The 24,053-nt window shown below is 36.0% G+C and overlaps 1 protein-coding gene across 2 annotated transcripts in view; it reads left to right on the top strand.

Annotated features, from left to right (window-relative positions):
- The window catches only part of ZC3H13 (zinc finger CCCH-type containing 13), a 93,921-nt gene extending 74,959 nt beyond the window's left edge, over positions 1-18,962 (top strand). Inside the window, exons 16-20 of one of the 2 annotated variants that reach the window (XM_082859306.1) lie at positions 210-728; positions 2,973-3,125; positions 4,834-5,034; positions 8,241-8,404; positions 17,082-18,962. In XM_082859306.1, the coding sequence (XP_082715432.1) occupies positions 210-728; positions 2,973-3,125; positions 4,834-5,034; positions 8,241-8,404; positions 17,082-17,252 (1,208 nt within the window). In that variant the 3' untranslated portion in view covers positions 17,253-18,962. The remainder of the gene's footprint in view (positions 1-209; positions 729-2,972; positions 3,126-4,833; positions 5,035-8,240; positions 8,405-17,081) is intronic. The other variant, XM_082859307.1, reaches the window with a different exon arrangement.
- The last annotated feature ends 5,091 nt before the right edge of the window (positions 18,963-24,053 follow it).

Below are 24,053 nucleotides of genomic sequence, written 5' to 3' on the forward strand. Positions count from 1 at the left end.
TTATAGTGGAAATAAACAAGGAAACATGCTTTTTACATATTTTAATTAACACTTTGAGAGATGGAATTTTTCATTAAGATGGGTCCTTTGGATAATTTAAAATAAATACAGAAATAGATAAATTGTCAGTTTTAAAGGGCCTTAAAATGAAGCCTTTTATTTCCATTTTATCACGTGTTAACTCTTTGTATATGGTGTATTTATTTTAGATCGTCAGGATTCAAGAAGCCATAGTTCAAGAAGAAGTTCTCCTGAGTCAGATCGACAGGTCCATTCAAGATCAGGGTCGTTTGATAGCAGAGATAGGCTTCAAGATCGTGATCGTTACGAGCATGAGAGAGAGCGGGAGAGAGAGAGGAGAGATACACGGCAGAGAGAATGGGAGCGAGATGCCGATAAAGATTGGCCCCGGAACAGGGACCGAGATCGACTACGGGAACGGGAGAGAGAACGAGACAAAAGGAGAGACTTGGACAGGGAAAGGGAGAGATTAATCTCTGATTCTATGGAAAGGGACAGGGACAGGGACAGAGACAGAACTTTTGAGAGTCCTCAAATAGAGTCTGTAAAACGCAGTGAAGCGAAACTGGAGAGTGAACATGAGAGAGACCTAGAAGGCACTTTCCGGGACTCTTTAGCTTTGGATAAAGAAAGAATGGATAAAGATCTAGGATCTCTGCAGGGATTTGAAGATACAAATAAAGCTGAGAGAACAGAGAGTATGGAAGGTGAGTGTCACGCCTTTTTGTCGGTTTCAATGCTCCATTCCTTTTCAGATTTCATAGCAAACAAATATTTCCTTTTGAAAGGTCATCTGATACACATATTGACTCCATTGTTTTAGGGAAAATAGAGTTTATAAGGAAAAGCCTTATAATACTTAAAAAATGTGTTCCACTCATTAGTACTATCAAGGTAGACTTGGTTCAAATAAGCCTAAATGAAATAAATGATTACAGTCGTCCCTCAGTCCCTCAGTATCTGCAGGAATGGGTTCCAGAGCCCTCCACAGATAGTAAAATCTGGGCATGCTCAGGTCCCTTATTACAATGACTTCCCGCTCCTAGAATGAGGGACCCTGAGAAGGCCACATCCACCCTTTTGCCCACTCAGAGCCAACCTCAGCTATGGACAGCCACTCTCCAATCCTTCACCCCTGATAATGCTATACAAGCTGGCTTAATGCCTCTGCACTCTGAATGAGCTTCCTTCTCTAGGCTTCTCTGTACCCATTGCCTGATAGACCTTTTCCCTTTTATCTTCTCTTACTCAAACTGCAAGTCCCAGTTTATGCATTATTTCCTCTACGAAGCCTTCTCTGCTAAAGGTGCTTTACTCTTTCAAATCGCCGTAGCACCTTGTTTATACATCTTTAATAGCATCCCTGTGCCATATTATAATTATTTTTCCATAGTTTTCTCACCACTATAACTGTACTCCTTTGTTAGGCACCATAGCTTTTCATTTCTTTATCATCAAGACTCTAGTAAGGACACAATAAATGGCTGATGAATGAAAATATGTTCTGCTGTGCATACATGTTCTGCATCTTATTCGTTGGTGAATTATAGCCCAGGTTAACAATAGTAATGGCCCCCCTGAAAATTCTTCTGGAAGTTCTGCCTCCACTACACCATTGTTCTGACATAACCTCTCTACTTCAAGCCCCCAAGAAACTTCTGGGATACTTAGTACATAAGCAGTAATATTTTATATTCTTTTTATTTGCTGTATTGTAGCACTAGTCCCAGAATAAAGTTCACATTCTTTTAAAACTATAAACATCCTTACATCTTTTGGTTATTTGGTTAGATATATTCCAATACACCAACTGTTAACATATTTTTTCTACTTGACAAAAACATTTCTGCCTCAGTGGTCTTCACATTTTTATCTCAAATTTGAATTTAAATGGCATCAATTTGTGAGCCATAGTACTATTAGAGGTACAGCCTTGGGGTATAATTGAATATAATTTTAACCAATCATTGTAATATCTCTCTTGTGATAGGAGTTCTTGCCCTTCATCCCTAAAATATACCATTCATTGGTTGTGATCACAGATAACATAGCATAGAAATTTAGAGGTGAATTACCTATTGTGAAATGCAAAATTTTATCCAGTTAAAGTAGGACAATGAGTTTGATAAAGCTTGAAAAGTTAAAAATCCTATTATTTGCATTTATGTTTAGATGTATATCTGTGTAATGAAGTAATTAAAATTGTTTACTTTAGAAGTGAATGGTGGGGGTATGAGGAGATTACTACAGAATTTAATAGAGTAGAAAATTATTAGAATGACTAGAAACATCTCATAGTTTATTATATTTTATTTGCTGTAAGTTTTATAAAGCATGCTGTTGCATTTTGAAAACTAATGTTGTAAACTCAGTAAAGTGTATGGATAACACCTGATTAGAAATATTAAGTGTACTGTATAGTTTTATGATAATTCAAGTTCACAACTAAGTCACCAGGAGACAAAGCTTTAGCCTAGGTAGTTGAGAAAAGTTGGTAAATAAAGAAATGGAAGGTACGCTAGTGGTTAAAGTTTCAAATAAATTTTACTAATTAGTTTGCAAGTTCTTTAAAATTAATAAATTTATTTTGATAAAGAAATTAATGCATCCTTTTGAAATTAGATTTCTCTGGACTTAAAGTTTTATTATAAAAAATTAACAACATAATATCAACATTAACATGTTAGTGGTAGATTTTCTCATATTTTAATTGTAATCTTATAACTTATTTTGATATTACTGTCCATATTGTGTTCTTGGCATTAAAACTAAATTTAATTTTTAAGTTTTCTTTTGGAGGTATCAAGTGTTTTGAATAATTAAATATAATTTTCAAATAAAAAAATGCTTTTCAACTTTTCTTAGTGTGCACAGCCTATCCTCTTTGTTTTCACTTAGATAACCCTTTCCCTTAACACTCTCTTTGGCATGAAATTAATTTTTCTGTTTAGCAGGAGATGACGAATCCAAGTTAGATGATGTGCATTCGTTAGGATCTGGTGCTGGAGAAGGATATGAGCCAATTAGTGATGATGAACTAGATGAAATTCTGGCAGGTGATGCTGAAAAGAGGGAGGACCAACAGGATGAGGAGAAGATGCCAGGTAATCATTTGCAGAGGTGGTTGAATGTAAGAAATATTTAATTATGGTATTGTGATATTCTTTTTTCCCTTTCATGATGTAAGAATTGATAAAATGCAGTTAGAATTTTCCCATTTTAATTAAATGTTTTAATTAACATAGAAGGGCCAATAAAATGAAAATTATAGTTAATGTGCTCTGCTCATTTTTAAGTAGACATTGCCTATAAATTGGAAAGGGCATTATTTAAAATAGCACAATTGTAAAATTTCCTATCAAACAGTGATTGTCTAGCAGTGTTCTAGATGGTAGGTGTATGGTACAGAGCTTCACAACTGTGCTGCCACAAACCAACTTTTGAAATGACCATTCAGAAATTTCCAAAGGTCGAGGTTATATTTGAACACTGTTTATATACTTCTCTCTCTCAATTTTCTAAATTCAGTAATCATTTCCATTTATAGTACTTATTCATTGCCAGAACTTCCTCCAGTGACTGTACCATGAAGCAGCTACCTTCAGTGTTCTTGTTGAATCATCCCAATTAGTCTAATTGTTACTAACAATTTTTTTTTTATCATAGGGTCTTTGCTTTGTTTGGGTATACAGAATATTAAATACTTATTTTGACTTAATTTGCTCTTACATTTTACAGTTTTTTTCTAATGTATAATATATATATGAGTGTTATCTTTATTATTATCAGCTATTAGGTATTTCTGAATAGAACATTATTTTGTTAATTTCCTAAACTCTGACTTATCAGTGTATAGATTATTCTCAATTTTAATCTTAGCCACTGCCTGATTCTTAAATTTATTTCATAATGAATCATTTGTTTTTAAAAGGTAAACTGTGTCTGTGCATGCATGCACACATGCAAACTAAATACACTCCTGGATTTACTTAATTAACCCTTGAAATGACTCTGGTACCAAGCTTCAAAATGTCAGACCTAATATAGTGAAATGATGGAGTTCTTTCATTGAGGATCTCTCAAGCAATTTAAATGCATTATTTGTTGGAATGGGTTTGCTTAGGTGTTTGTTTGCTTGCCTTTTTTTTTTTTTGGTTTTGGGGTTTTTTATTGAAGTATAATTGACATACATTAGTTTCAGGTACACAACGTAATGATTTGACATTTGTATACATTGCAACATGATCACCACATTAAGTCTAGTTACCATCTGTCACCATGCAAAGTTACAAAGTTTTTTTTCTTGTGATGAGAACTTTTCAGATATACTTTCTAGCAACTTTTAATGTTGAAATACAATATTATTGACTATAGTTACCATGCTATACATTACATCCCCATGATTTATTTATAATTGCAAGTTTGTACCACTTGATACCCTTGACACATTTTGTCTAAACTTCACATTCCTTCCCCTCTGGAAGCCACCAATCTCTGTATCTATGAGTTTGGTTTTCTTTTTGTTTGATTCTTTTCATTTTAGATTCCACATATAAATGAAATGGTGGGGGGTGGAGGCACTCACCTGTGACCTCTTCGCCTCTTTTCCTTTGGTGAGAAAGTTATTCGTAGAGGTCCTTAAGATTCTAAATTTTAGCTTTTATAGAAAATCTTTTGTTTTAAGAATGTGCCTTTTTTGATTTATATTACTTGTTATTTAATGCTTTCTGTGACTTGGAATCTGTATTTCTCTATAGATAACGAGAATGTATTTCTTGGTGTAATAAAATTCTGTTCTTTAACTTTTTGTAGATCCATTAGATGTGATAGATGTGGACTGGTCTGGTCTTATGCCAAAGCATCCAAAAGAACCACGAGAGCCTGGGGCTGCACTCTTAAAATTCACGCCTGGAGCCATTATGCTGAGAATTGGGATCTCTAAAAAGTTGGCTGGTTCTGAACTCTTTACTAAAGTCAAAGAAACATGTCAGAGACTTTTAGAAAAACCCAAAGGTAATTCCGTCCCACTTTGACTATATAATGTTTAATATAAACATTAAGGTGCCTTTGAAAAGGATTCTGTTCTCATGTAGCAAGTTACAGTATAAGAACTTTTTTTGTTTTTGAGGACTCACTTATTTTCAGTATTTAATCCTCATGGTCAAAGTTTGTTTTAATTTATTTTGAGAAAAATTTAAGCCTACAGAAAAGTTGTAAACATAGCACAATGATCTTACTGTATCAAAGTTACTTTTTAACAGGTAAGTTCTAATGTCAAAGTGCTCAGTGGTTTACCCAGGGCTAAATGAAGTAGAGCCTGGGGAAGTGAACTAGATATTGTTCATATCTAAGCAAACTGGTTATCTTGGCAACCCTTTCCCCCGGGAGATGGGGAATTCTACTCAAATGCAGATGTTTAGGTTGAGCCTTTAACAAAGTGGTTAAGAGCTTAGTCTCTGGGCCAGATGGCCTGGATTCCAACAGGCACACCACTTACTAGCTGTTATTTATGTGTTACTGTTATCATCTACAAGCTGGGAATAATTACACCACCAATCAATTGTTCCATATGATTGTTAGGAGGAACAAATGAGTTGTTACAAGTAAAACACTTAGAATAGTTTCTGACATACAGTGATGCTCAGTAAATATGAGCTGCTGCTATTTAGTTTAAAACATTTTATCGCATTGATTTTAGACCTTACTGCTACAGCTTTTCATTATTCCAGAACACTTTTAGTTTATAGGGTCCTTGTTTTCTGTTTCTCTGGTACCTCGCTTATTATGTTTTGGCAGCTCATTAAGACTTTATTAATGGGGAGGAGGAGTGTAAAACAGGAGGAAAGGAGGTAAAAGGTGAAAGCACTAAGATTATTTAATGTTTTGTCACATTCATTAGAGTAAAAAAGTTTAGGAAAAAGAATTGAGCTTTTACTAAATTGAAAAAATTGTTTTATGTGTTTCATGATCCATGTTCTTTCTTCGACTGTTAGCATAAGCAGTAAGACTCTTGATTTTAATATGGCTTAGTATACATAGAACGTATGTGTAAGAAACATAAATTATAATGGTGAATATGTGTTAACCTGACAGATGACCAGTGTCTTGAGTTCTTGCCCCACTCTTTCTACTTTGATTGGTTCTGTGATCTTAAGTAACTCTTGTGGGCATAAAATGATGTAATGAAATCCCTAAGTTCTTAGCCACATCTACAGCTATTTGCTCCTGTGTCTCTTGCTAATGGCATTTCAAGTTAAAGTCTATTGCGTAGTTAGCAAAATCAGACTATAGTTTGTCCCTGACTAATGATCACTTACTTTAAACAATGAAAACGTACACTGTAAAGAAGGATTTGATTGTCCTTACCAAGTAGTCCTATTTTTTGGTGGTATGATAGCTTTGTTAGAGAACTAATATATGATACTGAATATAAGTTCCCTAAGGAATAGGACTGTTTCGTTTACTGCTGTATTGTCTAGTGATCTATTCTTACTAATTATGCTATTGCCTTGAAAAGTACCTGACACATAGTAGGTATTCAATAAATATTTGTGAAATAACTGATTTTTTTCTAATCTATTCTGTTTCTGTGCCGCAGTGCTGAAGAAAGTATATCTCCACTCCCTATGTAATTTTTAAATTCTAAGGCGTAAAACAGAAAACTTGAATATGTACTGAAATTTAAATTGCTTTTGTCCAGGTTTTCTGGTTATAGTATGATTAAGTTCTTTGAAGCTAAATTTTCCCAGTTATTTTAGTTCCTTTGGTTTACTTGTACTTATATACGTGTTTAATCTGTCTCGAGTTATTTGGTGCTTGTCAGTTCAAAACCAGGAAAAGACTAAGTTTAGCCATGTTATACGTTCTAGGGAGGTTTGCAAGTGTGTTTTATAGTCTACTGTTGTGAAAGCAGAAAAGATTTAAATAAAAAGTAATTTGTCCTCATGAGCAATTTTCAAGGAAGTGCATGGACTCAATGGAGATTTCTTTATTTGTATCTATAGTAGAATGGTGGTGAATGTTTGGTGCTATTTTTTTTAATAGTCTGCATTATATGACTGTGTCATTGGTTGGCTCAGACATTGGTATGGCTGAATTACCTGAGGAACTGCCTTTTCCCCCAACGGGATACCCACTAAGGTATCCTAGTTCCAACTGTGGAGAGTCTGTAGGTCTGGTGGTAGAGCCCTGGCACTGTATTTTTAAAAACTGCTCAGATGATTCTGATAGACATCGAAGTTTGTGAACTATTTCTGAGTTTTTATTTACATTTATTTTTGCTTTTGTTATAAACCTATTCACTAGGTGTATAACTTACCAACTAGGTATATTACATGAGACAGGTTTCTTGTTAATTATCTAATCTATTTATGCTCTGCAGTTCAGGAAATGAAATATGTAATGCAATTTCATTAATTCTCAAATGTCTGTTTTGTTTTTACCTAGGTGTTATTTACTATTTCCCTTTGTGGGCTCTAGCAATAACCTGTTTGATCATGTTGCTATAGAAACACTACCTAATACCATTCATACTCTTGGCCAACTCCTGGAATGTTAACTTTGAAGTTACTACTCTTTCTGTTATTTATTTAGATTAATGACTGACCCTATTCTGTAAATTTTGATTTCGTGTCTATTTTTAACTCAATCTCTTTTTATTAAGTGTTTTCTCCCTACTTTGCATGTTATGACTTAAAACTAAGTGATTTTGATACATTGTCCCAGGTTTTTACTGTGACCAAATATTGGATAAAATTTGCAGATTATCTAACAAACAGCTAATCACTTTCCTAAGTTTTTTAGGGTTCACAGAATGTAGTCACATTACTACATTTGAATCTTGCCATAATAAAGTCCTGAATCTAGAACTTTTAGTTGACGGTACACAATATATTGAATTTGATTTTACTAATTCTTAACTTGAACTTTTTTCCCATAGTAATCCGTGTCTAAATTCTGTCTCCCAATTCTGCTTTTCTTATATCTTAAAGTGGCTATCAGAGTATTTATTTTTGTTTGAGCCTAGCACCAAAACTACATACTGGAGTTCTCTCACAGAGAACATATTGCCTTTAATATGAAATAGTTTTCACCACTGTTGGTAACTTTGATAAAGTATAGATAAACTTAGTATAGATAGACTTTGTGGAATATTCATCTAAGCAGTTGATAACACTTCTATTTTCAGAAACCTTAATGTGTTTATTTTTCATTGAAAGACGCAGACAATCTTTTTGAACATGAATTGGGGGCTCTCAACATGGCTGCATTACTACGAAAAGAGGAACGAGCAAGTCTTCTTAGTAATCTTGGACCATGCTGTAAAGCATTATGCTTCAGGCGGGATTCTGCAATCCGGAAGCAGCTTGTTAAAAATGAGAAGGTACTGTTGTTTCCTTAGAAAAATTGGAACATGTCTGTTGAGTAGTATGGATGACATATTCTTCATTTGATTGCTTTAAGGTGAAATTAAGGTCTCATCTGCTTTTATAAGTTTGGTTTCCCAGTCTTTTACACATGTAAAAGAAAGAATTTTATTAGAATTTATAGTACTTTTTATTTTACTTTAATAGTTTCGAATAACATTTGTTTTGAATAACATTATTATTGGTACTGGAAAAAAAAATTTTTTTTTAACACATCTCTATTGGAGTATAATTGCTTAACAATGGTGGGTTAGTTTCTCTTTATAACAAAGTGAATCAGTTGTACATATACATATGTTCCCATATCTCTTCCCTCTTGTGTCTCTCTCCCTCCCACCCCTCCAGGCGGTCACAAAGCACCGAGCTGATATCCCTGTGCTATGCGGCTGCTTCCCACTAGCTATCTACCTTACGTTTGTTAGTGTATATATGTCCATGCCTCTCTCTCGCTTTGTCACAGCTCACCCTTCACCCTCCCCATATCCTCAAGTCCGTTCTCCAGTAGGTCTGTGTCTTTATTCCTGTCTTACCCCTAGGTCCTTCATGACATTTGTTTTCTTAAATTCCATATATATGTGTTAGCATATGGTATTTGTCTTTCTCTTTCTGACTTACTTCACTCTGTATGACAGACTCTAGATCTATCCACCTCATTACAAATAGGTCAATTTCGTTTGCTTTTATGGCTGAGTAATATTCCATTGTATATATGTGCCACATCTTCTTTATCCATTCATCTGATGATGGGCACTTAGGTTGTTTCCATCTCCAGGCTATTGTCAATAGAGCTGCAATGAACATTTTGGTACATGACTCTTTCTGAATTTTGGTTTTCTCAGGGTATATGCCCAGTAGTGGGATTGCTGGGTCATATGGTAGTTCTATTTGTAGTTTTTTAAGGAACCTCCATACTGTTCTCCATAGTGGCTGAACCAATTCACATTCCCACCAGCAGTGCAAGAGTGTTCCCTTTTCTCCACACCCTCTCCAGCATTTATTGTTTCTAGATTTGTTGATGATGGCCATTGTGACTGGTGTGAGATGATACCTCATTGTAGTTTTGATTTGCATTTCTCTGATGATTAATGATGTTGAGCATTCTTTCATGTGTTTGTTGGCAGTCTGTATATCTTCTTTGGAGAAATGTCTATTTACGTCTTCTGCCCATTTTTGGATTGGGTTGTTTGTTCTTTTGTTATTGAGCTGCATGAGCTGCTTGTAAATTTTGGAAATTAATCCCTTGTCAGTTGCTTCATTTGCAAATATTTTCTCCCATTCTGAGGGTTGTCTTTTGGTCTTGTTTATGGTTTCCTTTGCTGTGCAAAAGCTTTGAAGTTTCATTAGGTCCCATTTGTTTATTTTTGTTTTTATTTCCATTTCTCTAGGAGGTGGGTCAAAAAGGATCTTGCTGTGATTTATGTCACAGAGTGTTCTGCCTATGTTTTCCTCTAAGAGTTTGATAGTTTCTGGCCTTACATTTAGGTCTTTAATCCATTTTGAGCTTATTTTTGTGTATGGTGTTAGGGAGTGATCTCATCTCATACTTTTATATGTACCTGTCCAGTTTTCCCAGCACCACTTATTGAAGAGGCTGTCCTTTCTCCACTGTACCTTCCCGCCTCCTTTATCAAAGATAACGTGACCATATGTGTGTGGGTTTATCTCTGGGCTTTCCTATCCTGTTCCATTGATCTATCTTTCTGTTTTTGTGCCAGTACCATACTGTCTTCATTACTGTAGCTTTGTGGTATAGTCTGAAGTCAGGGAGCCTGATTCCTCCAACTCCGTTTTTCGTTCTCAAGATTGCTTTGGCTATTCGGGGTCTTTTGTGTTTCCATACAAATTGTGAAATTTTTTGTTCTAGGTCTGTGAAAAATGCCATTGGTAATTTGATAGGGATTGCATTGAATCTGTAGATTGCTTTGGGTAGTAGAATCATTTTCACAATGTTGATTCTTCCAATCCAAGAACATGGTATATCTCTCCATCTATTTGTATCATCTTTAATTTCTTTCATCAGTGTCTTATAATTTTCTGCATACAGGTCTTTTGTCTCCTTAGGTAGGTTCATTCCTAGATATTTTATTCTTTTTGTTGCAATGGTAAATGGGAGTGTTTTGTTGATTTCACTTGCATATTTTACATCAGTGATCATATTATTTTGATCAGCATATTTTACATCAGTGTCTTATAATTTTCTGCATACAGGTCTTTTGTCTCCTTAGGTAGGTTCATTCCTAGATATTTTATTCTTTTTGTTGCAATGGTAAATGGGAGTGTTTTGTTGATTTCACTTGCATATTTTACATCATTAATGTAAGAGATTTCTGTGCATTAATTTTGTATCCTGCAACTTTACCAAATTCATTGATTAGGTCTAGTAGTTTTGTGGTGGCATCTTTAGGATTCTCTATGTATAGTATCATGTCATCTGCAGACAGTGACAGCTTTACTTCTTCTTTTCCGATTTGGATTCCTTTTATTTCCTTTCCTTCTCCGATTGCTGTGGCTAAAACTTCCAAAACTATATTGAATAAGAGTGGTGAGAGAGGGCAACCTTGTCTTGTTCCTGATCTTAGTGGAAATACTTTCACTTTTTCACCATTGAGGATGATGTTGGCTGTGGGTTTGTCATAGATGGCCTTTATCATGTTGAGGAAAGTTCCCTCTGTGCCTACTTTCTGCAGGGTTTTTATCATAAATGGGTGTTGAATTTTGTCAAAAGCTTTCTCTGCATCTATTGAGATGATCATATGGTTTTTCTCCTTCAATTTGTTACCACAGTTTATCACATTGATAGATTTGCGTATATTGAAGAATCCTTGCATTCCTGAATAAACCCCACTTGATCATGGTGTATGACCCTTTTAATGTGCTGTTGGATTCTGTTTGCTAGTATTTTGTTGAGGATTTTTGCATCTATGTTCATCAGTGATATTGGCCTGTAGTTTTCTTGCTTTGTGACATCCTTGTCTGGTTTTGGTATCAAGGTGATGGTGGCCTCGTAGAAGGAGTTTGGGAGTGTTCCTCCCTCTGCTATATTTTGGAAGAGTTTGAGAAGGATAGGTGTTAGCTCTTCTCTAAATGTTTGATAGAATTCACCTGTGAAGCCATCTGGTCCTGGGCTTTTGTTTGTTGGAAGATTTTTAATAACAGTTTCAATTTCAGTGCTTGTGATTGGTCTGTTCATATAGTCTTGGCAGGTTGTGCCTTTCTAAGAATTTGTCCATTTCTTCCAGGTTGTCCATTTTATTGGCAGAGAGTTGCTTGTAGTAATCTCTCATGATCTTTTGTATTTCTGCAGTGTCAGTTGTTCTCCTTTTTCATTTCTAATTTTATTGATTTGAGTCCTCTCCCTTTTTTTCTTGATGAGTCTGGCTAATTGTTTATCTATTTTGTTTATCTCCTCAAAGAACCAGCTTTTAGTTTTATTGATCTTTGCTGTTGTTTCCTTCATTTCTTTTTCATTTATTTCTGATGTGATTTTTATGATTTCTTTCCTTCTGCTAACTTTGGGGTTTTTTTGTTCTTCTTTCTCATTGCTTTAGGTGCAAGGTTAGGTTGTTTATTCGAGATGTTTCCTGCTTCTTAAGGTGGGCTTGTATTGCTGTAAACTTCCCCCTTAGAACTGCTTTTGCTGCATCCCATAGGTTTTGGGTCGTTGTGTCTACATTGTCATTTGTTTCTAGGTATTTTTTTATTTCCTCCTTGATTTCTTCAATGATCACTTCATTATTAAGTAGTGTATTGTTTAGCCTCCATGTGTTTGTATTTTTTACAGATGTTTTCCTGTAATTGATATCTAGTCTTATGGCGTTGTGGTCGGAAAAGATACTTGATACGATTTCAATTTTCTTAAATTTACCAAGGCTTGATTTGTGACCCAAGATATGATCTATCCTGGAGAATGTTCCATGAGCACTTGAGAAAAATGTGTATTCTGTTGTTTTTGGGTGGAGTGTCCTATAAATATCAATTAAGTCCATCTTGTTTAATGTATCATTTAAAGCTTGTGTTTCATTTATTTAATGTATCATTTAAAGCTTGTGTTTCATTTATTTTCATTTTGGATGATCTGTCCATTGGTGAAAGTGGAGTGTTAAAGTCCCCTACTATGAACGTGTTACTGTTGATTTCCCCTTTTATGGCTGTTAGTATTTGCCTTATGTATTGAGGTGCTCCTATGTTGGGTGCATAAATATTTCCAATTGTTGTATCTTCTTGGATCAATCATATCTTCTTCTTGGATCAATCCCTTGATCATTATGTAGTGTCCTTCTCTGTCTCTTCTAATAGTGTTTATTTTAAAGTCTATTTTGTCTGATACGAGAATTGCTACTCCAGCTTTCTTTTCGTTTCCACTTGCATGGAATATCTTTTTCCATCCCCTTGCTTTCAGTCTGTATGTGTCTCTAGGTCTGAAGTGGGTCTCTTGTAGACAGCATATATATGGGTCTTGTTTTTGTATCCATTCAGCCAATCTTTGTCTTCTGGTGGGACCATTTAGTCCATTTATATTTAAGGTAATTATTGATATGTATGTTCCTATTCCCATTTTCTTAATTATTTTGGGTTCGTTATTGTAGGTCTTTTCCGTCTTTTGTGTTTCTTGCCTAGAGAAGTTCCTTTAGCATCTGTTGTAAAGCTGGTTTGGTAGTGCTGAACTCTCTCAGCTTTTGCTTGTCTGTAAAGGTTTTAATTTCTGCATCAAATCTGAATGAGATCCTTGCTGGGTAGAGTAATCTTGGTTGCAGGTTTTTCTCCTTCATCACTTTCAGTATGTCCTGCCACTCCCTTCTGGCTTGCAGAGTTTCTGCTGAGAGATCAGCAGTTAACCTTATGGGGATTCCCTTGTGTGTTATTTGTTGTTTTTCCCTTGCTGCTTTTAATATGTTTTCTTTGTATTTAATTTTTGACAGTTTGATTAATATGTGTCTTGGTGTATTTCTCCTTGGGTTTATCCTGTATGGGACTCTCTGTGCTTCCTGGACTTGATTAACTATTTCCTTTCCCATATTAGGGAAGTTTTCAACTATAATCTCTTCAAATATTTTCTCAGTCCCTTTCTTTTTCTCTTCTTCTTCTGGAACCCCTATGATTCGACTGTTGGTGCGTTTAATGTTGTCCCAGAGGTCTCTGAGACTGTCCTCAGTTCTTTCCATTCTTTTTCTTTATTCTGCTCTGCAGTAGTTATTTCCACTATTTTATCCTCCAGGTCACTTATCCATTCTTCTGCCTCAGTTATTCTGCTATTGATCCCATCTAGAGTATTTTTCATTTATTGTGTTGTTCATCATTGTTTGTTTCAGCTTTAGTTCTTCTAGGTCCTTGTTAAATGTTTCTTGCATTTTGTCTATTCTATTTCCAAGATTTTGGATCATCTTTACTATCATTATTCTGAATTCTTTTTCAGGTAGACTGCCTATTTCTTCTTCATTTGTTAGGTCTGGTGCGTTTTTATCTTGCTCCTTCATCTGCTGTGTGTTTTTCTGTCTTCTCATTTTGGTTATCTTACTGTGTTTGGGGTCTCCTTTTCACAGGCTGCAGGTTCGTAGTTGCCATTGTTTTTGATGTCTGTCCCCAGTGGCTAAGGTTGGTTCAGTGGGTTGTGTAGGCTTCCTGGTGGAGGGGACTAGTGCCTGTGTTCTGGTGGATGAGGCTGGATCTTGTCTTTCTGATGGGCAGGTCCACGTCTGGTGGTGTGTTTTGGGGTGTCTGTGGCCTTATTACGATTTTAGGCAGCCTCTCTGCTAATGGGTGAGGTTGTGTTCCTGTCTTGCTAGTTGTTTGGCATAGGTTGTCCAGCACTGTAGCTTGCTGGTCGTTGAGTGAAGCTGGGTGCTGGTGTGAGATGGAGATCTCTGGGAGATTTTTGCTGTTCGGTATTATGTGGAGCTGGGAGGTCTCTTGTGGACCAGTGTCCTGAAGTTGGCTTTCCCACCTCAGAGGCACAGCACTGACTCCTGGCTGCAGCATCAAGAGCATTTCATCCACACAGCTCAGAATAAAAGGGAGAAAAAGTAGAGAGAAAGAATTAGAAGTAGGAAGGAAGAAAGAAAAAGAAGAAGGAAAGAAAGGAGGGAAGGAAGGAAAAAAGAAAGAAGATACAGTGAAATATAATAAAGTTATTAAATTAAAAAATAATTATTTAGGAAAAAAAGGGACAGATAGAACCTTAGGACAAATGTTGGAAGCAAAGCTATACAGACAAAATCTCACTAAGAAGCATACACATACTCACAGAAAGAGGAAAAGGGGAAAAAATAATAAATCTTGCTCTCAAAGTCCACCTCAATTTGGGATGATTGGTTGCCTATTCAGGTTTTCCACAGATGCAAGGTACATCAAGTTGATTGTGGAGCTTTAATCTGCTGCTCCTGAGGCTGCTGGGAGAGATTTCCCTTTCTCTTCTTTGTTCGCACAGCTCCCGGGGGCTCAGCTTTGGATTTGGCCCTGCCTCTGCATGTAGGTCACCTGAGGGCGTCTGTTCTTCACTCAGACAGGACGGGGTTAAAGGAGCCTCTGATTCGGGAGCTCTGGCTCACTCAGGCCGGGGGTAGGGAGGGGCGCAGAGTGCGGGGTGAGCCTCTGGCAGCAGAGGACATCAGGACGTTGCACCAGCCTGAGGCCTGCTGTGCATTCTCCCAGGGAAGTTGTCCCTGGATCCTGGGACCCTGGCAGTAGCAGGCTGCACAGGCTCCCAGGAAGAGGGGTGTGGATAGTGACCTGTGCTCGCACACAGGCTTCTTGGTGGCGGCAGCAGCAGCCTTAGCGTCTCCCGCCCGTCTCTGGGGTCCACGCTTTTAGCCGCGGCTCGCGCCCGTCTCTGGAGCTCCTTTAAGCAGCGCTGTTAATCCCCTCTCTTCACGCACCAGGAAACAAAGAGGGAAGAAAAAGTCTCTTGCCTCTTCGGCAGGTGCAGACTTTTCCCTGGACTCCCTCCCGGCTAGCCGTGGTGCACTAACCCCTTCAGGCTGTGTTCACGCAGCCAACCCCAGTCCTCTCCCTGCACTCCGACCGAAGCCTGAGCCTCAGCTCGCAGCCCTGCCCGCCCCGGCGGGTGAGCAGACAAGCCTCTGGGGCTGGTGAGTGCCGGTTGGCACCGATCCTCTGTGTGGGAATCTCCCCGCTTTGCCCTCCACACCCCTGTTGCTATGCTCTCCTCCGCAGCTCCGAAGCTCCCCACTCCGCCTCCCGCAGTCTCCACCCACAAAGGGCCTTCCTAGTGTGTGGAAACCTTTCCTCCTTCACAGCTCCCTCCCACTGGTGCAGGTCCCGTGCCTGTTCTTTTGTCTGTTTTTTCTTTTTTTCTTTTGCCCTACCCAGGTACATGGGGAGTTTCTTGCCTTTTGGGAGGTCTGAGGTCTTCTGCCAGCCTTCAGTAGGTGTTCTGTAGGAGTTGCTCCACGTGTAGATGTATTTCTGGTGTATCTGTGGGGAGGAAGGTGCTCTCCACGTCTTATTCTTCCACCATCTTCCCCTCCACCTGGAAAAAAATTTTAAATAGTCTATTCCTGTGAAAAATTTTTCATTTGCAAAGTTTCTTTAGATAATGAAATATACTAGAAACTTATTTAAATTGAAGTTCAAGGAAAAAAATTTTCCAGAGTGGTGAGGAGATTATATAGTGTTTATGAGAATATACCAAATTGAAGAGGAAATAAACACAAGTGATTATATGTAAACATTTCCTTGAAGAATAAAGGAAATTGAAGCTCAGCTTATTTTTTGTTTGGTTCAGGTAAGGAACCCCAGTTGAGAAAGACAACAGAGGAATTTTTTTGAATGATGACACTTCTGATTGCAGTCGTGGTTTCTTGAATATATACATGAGTGAAGACTCACAGAACTATACATAAAAAGCCAGTTTTACTGTATCACAACTTACAAAATATTTTTTATAATGCAAATGTGGTCAAGGCATCACTCTTCCTTTAAAGATCTAGAAGAGAAATAGCAGAATGCTGGAGATATTCAAATCTTTATTTCATTCTACACATGGTTGGAGAACATTTAACAAAATTTTATGACAATAACTTTCAAAACTGCTAAGGTCGCTTTAAGTTCCAATAATAGCCATCTACATCTTAGTTTCTCAGTAGACTGCACTGATCAGCTGTCTTCTGGAGAATTTGTTCAGTTCTGGAGCCTACATCTTATGTCATATCAACAGACCAGTAAGGAGTATGGAATGTTCGGTGCTTCTCTTCAGAGAATTGATTGTCATGTGAAAGTAAGACTGAATTAGTGTGTAGCTCCATAGAAGAGATTTTATTTCAAAACGTGGAAGAAATAGTACCGTTCAACAATAGAATGTGCAGTGTTTTTCGTTGTTTTGTCATTGGAAATAATGAAGTAAAAACTACTTGATTACCTGTCAGGGATTGTTGAGAAGATTCCTGCTTTAAGCAAGAAGTTAGACTAGGTGCCTTCTAAAGATTGCTTTCTTTTCTAAGATTCCTTGAGTCTGCAAACATTTCTTAATTTTGCTTTTAAATATCCAATACAGCTAATTTAATATTCATCACTAACGAATTTTTCTTATAACTGATATTTTTGTTAGCAGTTAACCTGTCTTTTCTACTGTCAACTAATAATGTACATGTTTAATTTGTTTTTGTTTTCTCCAAATAGGGCACCGTAAAACAAGCTTATACAAATGCTCCAGTGGTAGACAATGAACTCCTACGACTGAGTCTTCGATTATTTAAGCGGAAGACTACTTGCCACACCTCAGGACCTGAAAAGACTGAAGATAATAAACTCTCACAGTCCAGTATCCAACAGGAACTGTGTGTGTCTTAAGACTGAAGTCCAGGCACATTTTCGGTACAATTTCCCTTTATCAGTGCATATTCTTTTTCAAAGTTCTTTGGTTTGACAAGTGTTATTAGTGACAAAGGCAGAAAAAACTTATCAGCCATGCTAAAAGAGTGACAAACTTTGATTTAAAGACAGTAGTTTGGCTAACAAGATTTTACAAAAATTTTTACACAGTACTTGATACTCATGCAAAATAATGTGAAAGCATCTAGATTTAGTAGTTTATTCTGTACCTTTTGTTAAAACTGAAGACTTTGAAAACGGTCACCCCCTGCTCTTCCTGCCTACACAGATTTTTTTATGAAATGGAGCCACTAATTTATGTACTGGATCATCCTTACAGAAACTGCGATTTTCTCCAGAAACAGTGTGTTCACTGAATGAACACACACGCCATGCACCGCTGTGCTGCACAGGACACAGAAAGTGGGGCTGGGCCTGCATGCTGTGTGTAGGCAGGAGCAAGCCACAATCCTGTTTTCCTTTCTAAAATTGTAACAAAACTACTTAATGGCTCTTCGGTTTTTTTAATATATGTGCATTGTTACAACGTATATTGGATCTATTTCGAGTCTGAATGGTTTTGTTTGTTATCAGAGACTGTCAACTATTTTTATTTTTAATAAATGTACCTTCCCTTTTCTTGTTGTAGATTTACTTTGCTCTTCATTAATCTTACTCCTGATGTTCTAAAACATTTGTCATCAACATTACATGTTTCATACTTAAGATATTTTACTGCTGGAGTTATTACTGGACAGCTGTGAATAATGCAACAATAGTTGAGGATGTACTTCAAATATAGCTCAGTAATACTTGAAACAAACCAAGAGTTAACCAACCTATGTAATCTGAGTTTTAAAATCCTACCATCATACTTTTCAGAGCTATAACCTTTGATTACATTAACCTGCCTCCAGATACAGAGTGGTGAGGAGATTATATAGTGTTTGTGAGAATATACCAAATTGAAGAGAGGAAATAAATACAAGTGATTTTATGTAAGCATTTACTTGAAGAATAAAGGAAATTGAAACATTATTTTCGGTTTGGTTCAGGTAAGGAATCCCAGTTGAGAAAGACAACAGAGGAATTTTTTTGAATGATGACATGGTTACCTGAATATATACATGAGTGAAAACTCACAGAACTATACATAAAAAGCCAGTTTTACTGTATCACAACTTATATTTTTTATAATGCAAATATGGTCAAGGCCTCACTCTTACTTTAAAGATCCTAGAAGAAAAATAATATATAAAACAATTTACTTTTTATAAATAATATATCTGCTTTATTTTGTATGTACATATTTATCTCATGAAGTGGACTCTTAGAAGGATTTGAAATGGACTCCACTGCAGAATTTGTGGGCAGACAGTAATGATGATAATGAAGGAAACCAATGAAAATTGTAATTTGATGATAGCCTTTCAGAGGTTTTTGTTAAAACTGTAATCCTGTTACCTGTCTCAGTAGTTGTGTATCCTTTTCCTACAGGTAACCTAATGTTACTGGTTGAGAGGTTATATTCATTTCAAGAAACAGTCATTGTGCACTTAATTTTTACAAAATACTTACCCAGCAAAGGAAATAGTCTTATTTCCAAGTGACCTGGAAAGCATGTATAAGAAAATTACCTTCTTGGGTTTTGTTTTGCTACTTGTAAACAAAAAGATTCAGGTGTGTTTCCTCTTCCAATTGGTAAATGTTTTGAATAAAAAAATAAAATTCTTTAATGACCTGGAGAATGAATAACCTTTAGAAAACTACTTTCTGTTTTAGTGGATAATATCATTTCTCTGTAGCATAAAGATTTAAAGTCATAGAACCTCTAATATTAGTTCCAAGAATTGTGGAGTGTAACAGAAATAATGGTTTTCCTGTTTTGTGCACTGACTTTAGGAATATTTCACAAGTTATTTCTTTACAGAAATGAAAACTCTGTAGGTAGGTTTGCTATATAGTCAAATCCGTTGCCATTTTAGTTTTGAATATCTTTTTGTTGGGTTGTAAAAGAAAATGTTAAAACCGTTTGTTTGCTTGGTCACAGTATTCAGAGCTTTATGCTCCCACTGGGAATGTCCTGTTAAGTCTCATAATTTTTAAAAATTCAAACATTCTGTGTATTGCTAATCATATACCCATAAAGTTCTTCTAAAGCAGATCTTCTTGTTGAATTTTCCATAAAAGCTCTTGGACTATAAAATCTCAAACCAGTATTCCTGGAAACATCTTCCAATCTATAAATTGTTAGTACAGTTAATGGTTTTCTGTCTCATAACTGGTGATGAACTTTGTCCATTTGCCATAACTGCACAACTGGACTCCAGCTGCTAGTGATAAGGAGTTGTCTGTCTAGAGAAGAGGCAGAGGGTTATGTCTGCCATCCAAAGTAAATAAAATGGGAGTTAACAGATACTTATATTTTGTTGAGTCAGTTGTTTGATTTTTTTTTTTTTTGGCAGATGTCCTCACTATTTAGTAAAGTCTTATACTAAACTTATAATAGTTGGTAGCTTCTTCACAAAAATTTGTAACTAAAGTAGTACCTTAATATGTTAAAATCTGACCCATCACTTCTCTTTATTCTGATCAGTAACTGCAGGTTATTGTCTCCATCCTTCCCCATGACCACTTATGACTTATCCTTATTAATTTGAAAATCTGTGTCATCAGCAGAACATCCCACATTATTCCTTACTGTAAGATTATGGTAAATAATATCTATATTGTCAATGATGCTTTTAAATCTCAGAAAGAAGAGCCAGCATCTGAACCTCAATTTGTTATTTTAAAAGGTGTATGGGTTCCAGCACAAGATAGCTACATAGGAGGATCCTAAACTCACCATTTCCCATGGCCACACTGAATCTACAGCTGCATATGGAACAATTTCCTCTGGACAAAACCCAAAACTAGCTGAGAGACCCCTACAAGGAGGAACCCACATCTAAGCTAGTAGGAGAGGCTGAGACAAAATCTCACCATAAATCCCACTCTCAGTATGGAGACCCCCAATCAAGAGGGAACTTGCAACTTTGAGGTTCTCCCTGAAGAGTGAAGGGTTTGAACCCCACATCTTGCACCCCAACTTTTAAAACTTGCCACTGAGAGACAAGCCCCCCAAACAACATCAAGAGACCCACACTGAGACACGTTGTAAAGTTCAAGTTAAAGACCACGAGAGTATCTTAAAAGCAGCAAGAAAAAAACAACTTGATACCTATAAAGGAACTCCTATATGATTATCAGATTTTGTCAACAGAAACTTTACAGACAAGAAGGGAGTGGCATGATATAGTCAAAGTGCTGAAAGGAAAAAACTGCCAATCAAGAATTCTCTACCTGACAAAGTTGTCCCTCATAATTAAAGAAGAGATAGAGTTTCCTAGACAAGAAAAGCTAATGTTGTTAATCACCACTGGACTGGCCTTACAAGAAATGTTAAAGGGACTTCTTTAATCTGAAATGAAAGGGTGTTAATTACAGGAAAACATGAGAGTACAAATCTCACTGGTAAAGGTAAATGTATGGTAAAATTCAGAAAAATCTAATGTAACAGTGATGGGTTAATTACTTATAAGGCTAGTATGAAGGTTAAAAGACAAAATGAGTAAAAATAACTGCAGCCATAATGATTTGTTAATGGATATACAAGATAAAAAAACATAAATTTTAACACTAAAATAAAATGGTGGGGATTAAATGTAGAGCTTTAGGTTGAGTTGATACTTATGATTTTATCCACTTAAAATGGACTATGATAAATAAGTGTTGTAAGCCTCATGGTAACCACAAAGCAAAACCCTATAATAGATGTACAGAAGATAAACCTGAGCATACCACCACAGAAAATCATCAAATTACAAAGAGAGAAGAGGAAAAAGGAATTACAAGACAGCCAGAAAACAATTTAACAAAATGGCAATAAGTACATACCTATCAATAATTAGATTATACGTAAATAGACTAAATTCTCAAATCAAAAGACATTGAGTGGCTGAAAGGATAAAAAAAAACCAAGACTCATCTAATATGCTGCCCACAAGAGATTCACTTCAGATGTGTGGACACACAGCTGAAAGTGAAGGAATAGCAAAAGATATTCCATGCAAATGGAAACCAAAACAAAGAGTAGCTATACTTACATCAAACAAAATAGACTTTAAGACAAAAACTGTAGTAAGAAGCAGAGATGGTCACTGTATAATGGTAAAGGGGTCAATCCAACAAGAGGATATATTACAATATTTATGTACCTGACAGAGAAGAACCTAAATAAAGCAAATATTAACAAACATACGGAGAGAAATTGACAGCAATACAATAATAGTAGGGGACTTTAATATCCCATTTCCATCAGTGGATAGATCATACAGATAAAAATTAATGAAACATTCGCCTTAAAAGGACATATTATACCAGATGGACTTAGAAACATACACACAACATTCCATCCAAAAGTAACAAACATTCTTCTGAAGTACACTTGGAATATTTCCAGGATAGATCATATGTTAGGCCACAAAAAATCTTAATAAATTTAAGAAAATCAAAATCGTATCAATCATCTTTTCTGACTTACGATGGTATGACTAGAAATCAGTTGTAAGAAAACTGGAAAACTCACAGGTATGTGTACAGAGGCTACTGAATGACCAATGGGTCGGAGAAGAAATCAAAAGAGAAAATTTAAAAACCTTGAGACAAATGAAAATGGAAATACAACATACCAAAAGTTATGGGATATAGCTAAGCAGTTCTAAGAAGGACATTCATGGCAATAAATCCCTACATTAAGAAAAAAGAAAGACCTCAAATATACAACCTAAATTTACACCTCAAAGAACTAGAAAGAGGACAACAAACCCCAGAATTAGTAGAAGGAAGGAAATAACAAAGATCAGAGCAGAAATGAATGAAATGTAAATTTAAAAGCCAATAGAAAAGATCAATGAAACTAAGAGCTGGGGGGGTGGTTTTTGAAAAAAATCGACAAACCTTTAGCAAGACTCACCAAGAAAAAAGAGAAGATTCAACTAAGAAATGAAAAAGATGTTACAACTGCTACCACAGAAGTACAAAGGATCATAAGAAACTACAATTATTCAGCAAATTGGACAACGTATAGGAAATGGACAAATTCCTAAAAACACAATTTTCCAAGACTGACTCATGAAGAAACAGAAAATCTGAACAGATGCATACTAGTAAAGACATTGAATCATTAAGTAAAACCCTCCCAATGAAGTCCAAAAGTCCATGACCAGATGTTTTCACTGATGAATTCTACCAAACATTTAAAGAATTACTACAAATCCTTCTCAAACTCTTCCTGAAAACTACAAGAAGCAACACTTCTGAATGCATTTTATGAGGCGAGCATTACCCTGATACCAAAACCAAAATAGGACACCACAAAATTACAAGCCAATATCCCTGATGAACATAGTTGTAAAAATCCTCAGCAAAATATTAGAAAACCAAATTTAACAATATATTAAAAGGATCATACACCTTGACCAAATCAGATTTATTCTAGGGATGCAAGGATGGTTCAACATCAGAAAATCAATCAGTGTGATACACCCCCATTAAAAATGAAGGATAAAAAAGTATATGATAATCTCAATAGATGCAGAAGAAGCATTTGACAAAATTCAACATCCATTCATGATAAAAAGTCTCAACAAAGTTGGTATAGAGAGAACATAGCATACTAAAGGCCATATATGATGTGCCCACAGCTATCATACTCAATGGTGAAAAACTGAAAGCTTTTCCTCTAAGATCAGGAACAAGACAAGAATGCCCACTCTCACCACTTTTACTCAGCATAGTATTGGAAGTCCCAACCAGATCAGTTAGTCAAGAAAAAGAAACAAAAGTCATCCAAATCAGGAAGAAGTAAAACTCACTATTTGCAGATGACATGATACTATATAGAGAAAACCCTAAACTCCATCAAAAAACTATTAGAACTAATAAGTGAATTCAGTAAACTTGCAAGATACAAAATCAGTGTGCAATAATCTGTTGTGTTTCTATACACTAACAACAAACTAACAGAAAGAGAAACTAAGAAAGCAATCCCATTTATAATTGCATCAAAAAGAATAAAATACTTAGGAAAAAATTTAACCAAGGAGGTGAAAGACCTGTACACTGAAAACTATAAGATGAAAGAGATTGAAGATATAAATAAATGGGAAGATAATCCATGTTCATGAGTTAGAAGAATTAGTGTAAAAATGTCTATACTACCCAAAGGAATCTACAGATTCAGTGCAATCCCTATCAAAATTCCAATGGCACTTTTCACAGAAGTAGAACAAACAATCCTAAAATGTGCATGGAACCACAAATGACCCCAAATAACTGAAGCAAATTTTGGAAAAACAGAATAAAGCTGTAGGCATCATACTCCCTGGTTTCTAACTATATTATTGTACAAAGCTATGGAAATTAAAACAGTATGGTATTGGTATAAAAACAGACATGTAGGTCAATGGAACAGAATACAGAGACCATAAATAAACCCATGCATATATGGTCAATTAATATATGACAAAGGAGTCAAGAATATACAATGGAGAAAGGACAGTCTCCTCAATAAATGAGGCTGGGAAAACTAGACAGCCACATGCAAAAGAATGAAACTGAACCATTATATTACACCATAAAAAAATTTTAACTCGAAATGGATTAAAGACTTGAATGTGAAACAAGAAACCATAAAACACATAGAGGAAAAAATAGGCAGTAAGCTCCTTGACATCA

Source organism: Leucopleurus acutus (genome assembly GCF_964270905.1).
Source record: "Leucopleurus acutus genome assembly, chromosome: 18".
NCBI lineage: Eukaryota > Metazoa > Chordata > Mammalia > Artiodactyla > Delphinidae > Leucopleurus > Leucopleurus acutus.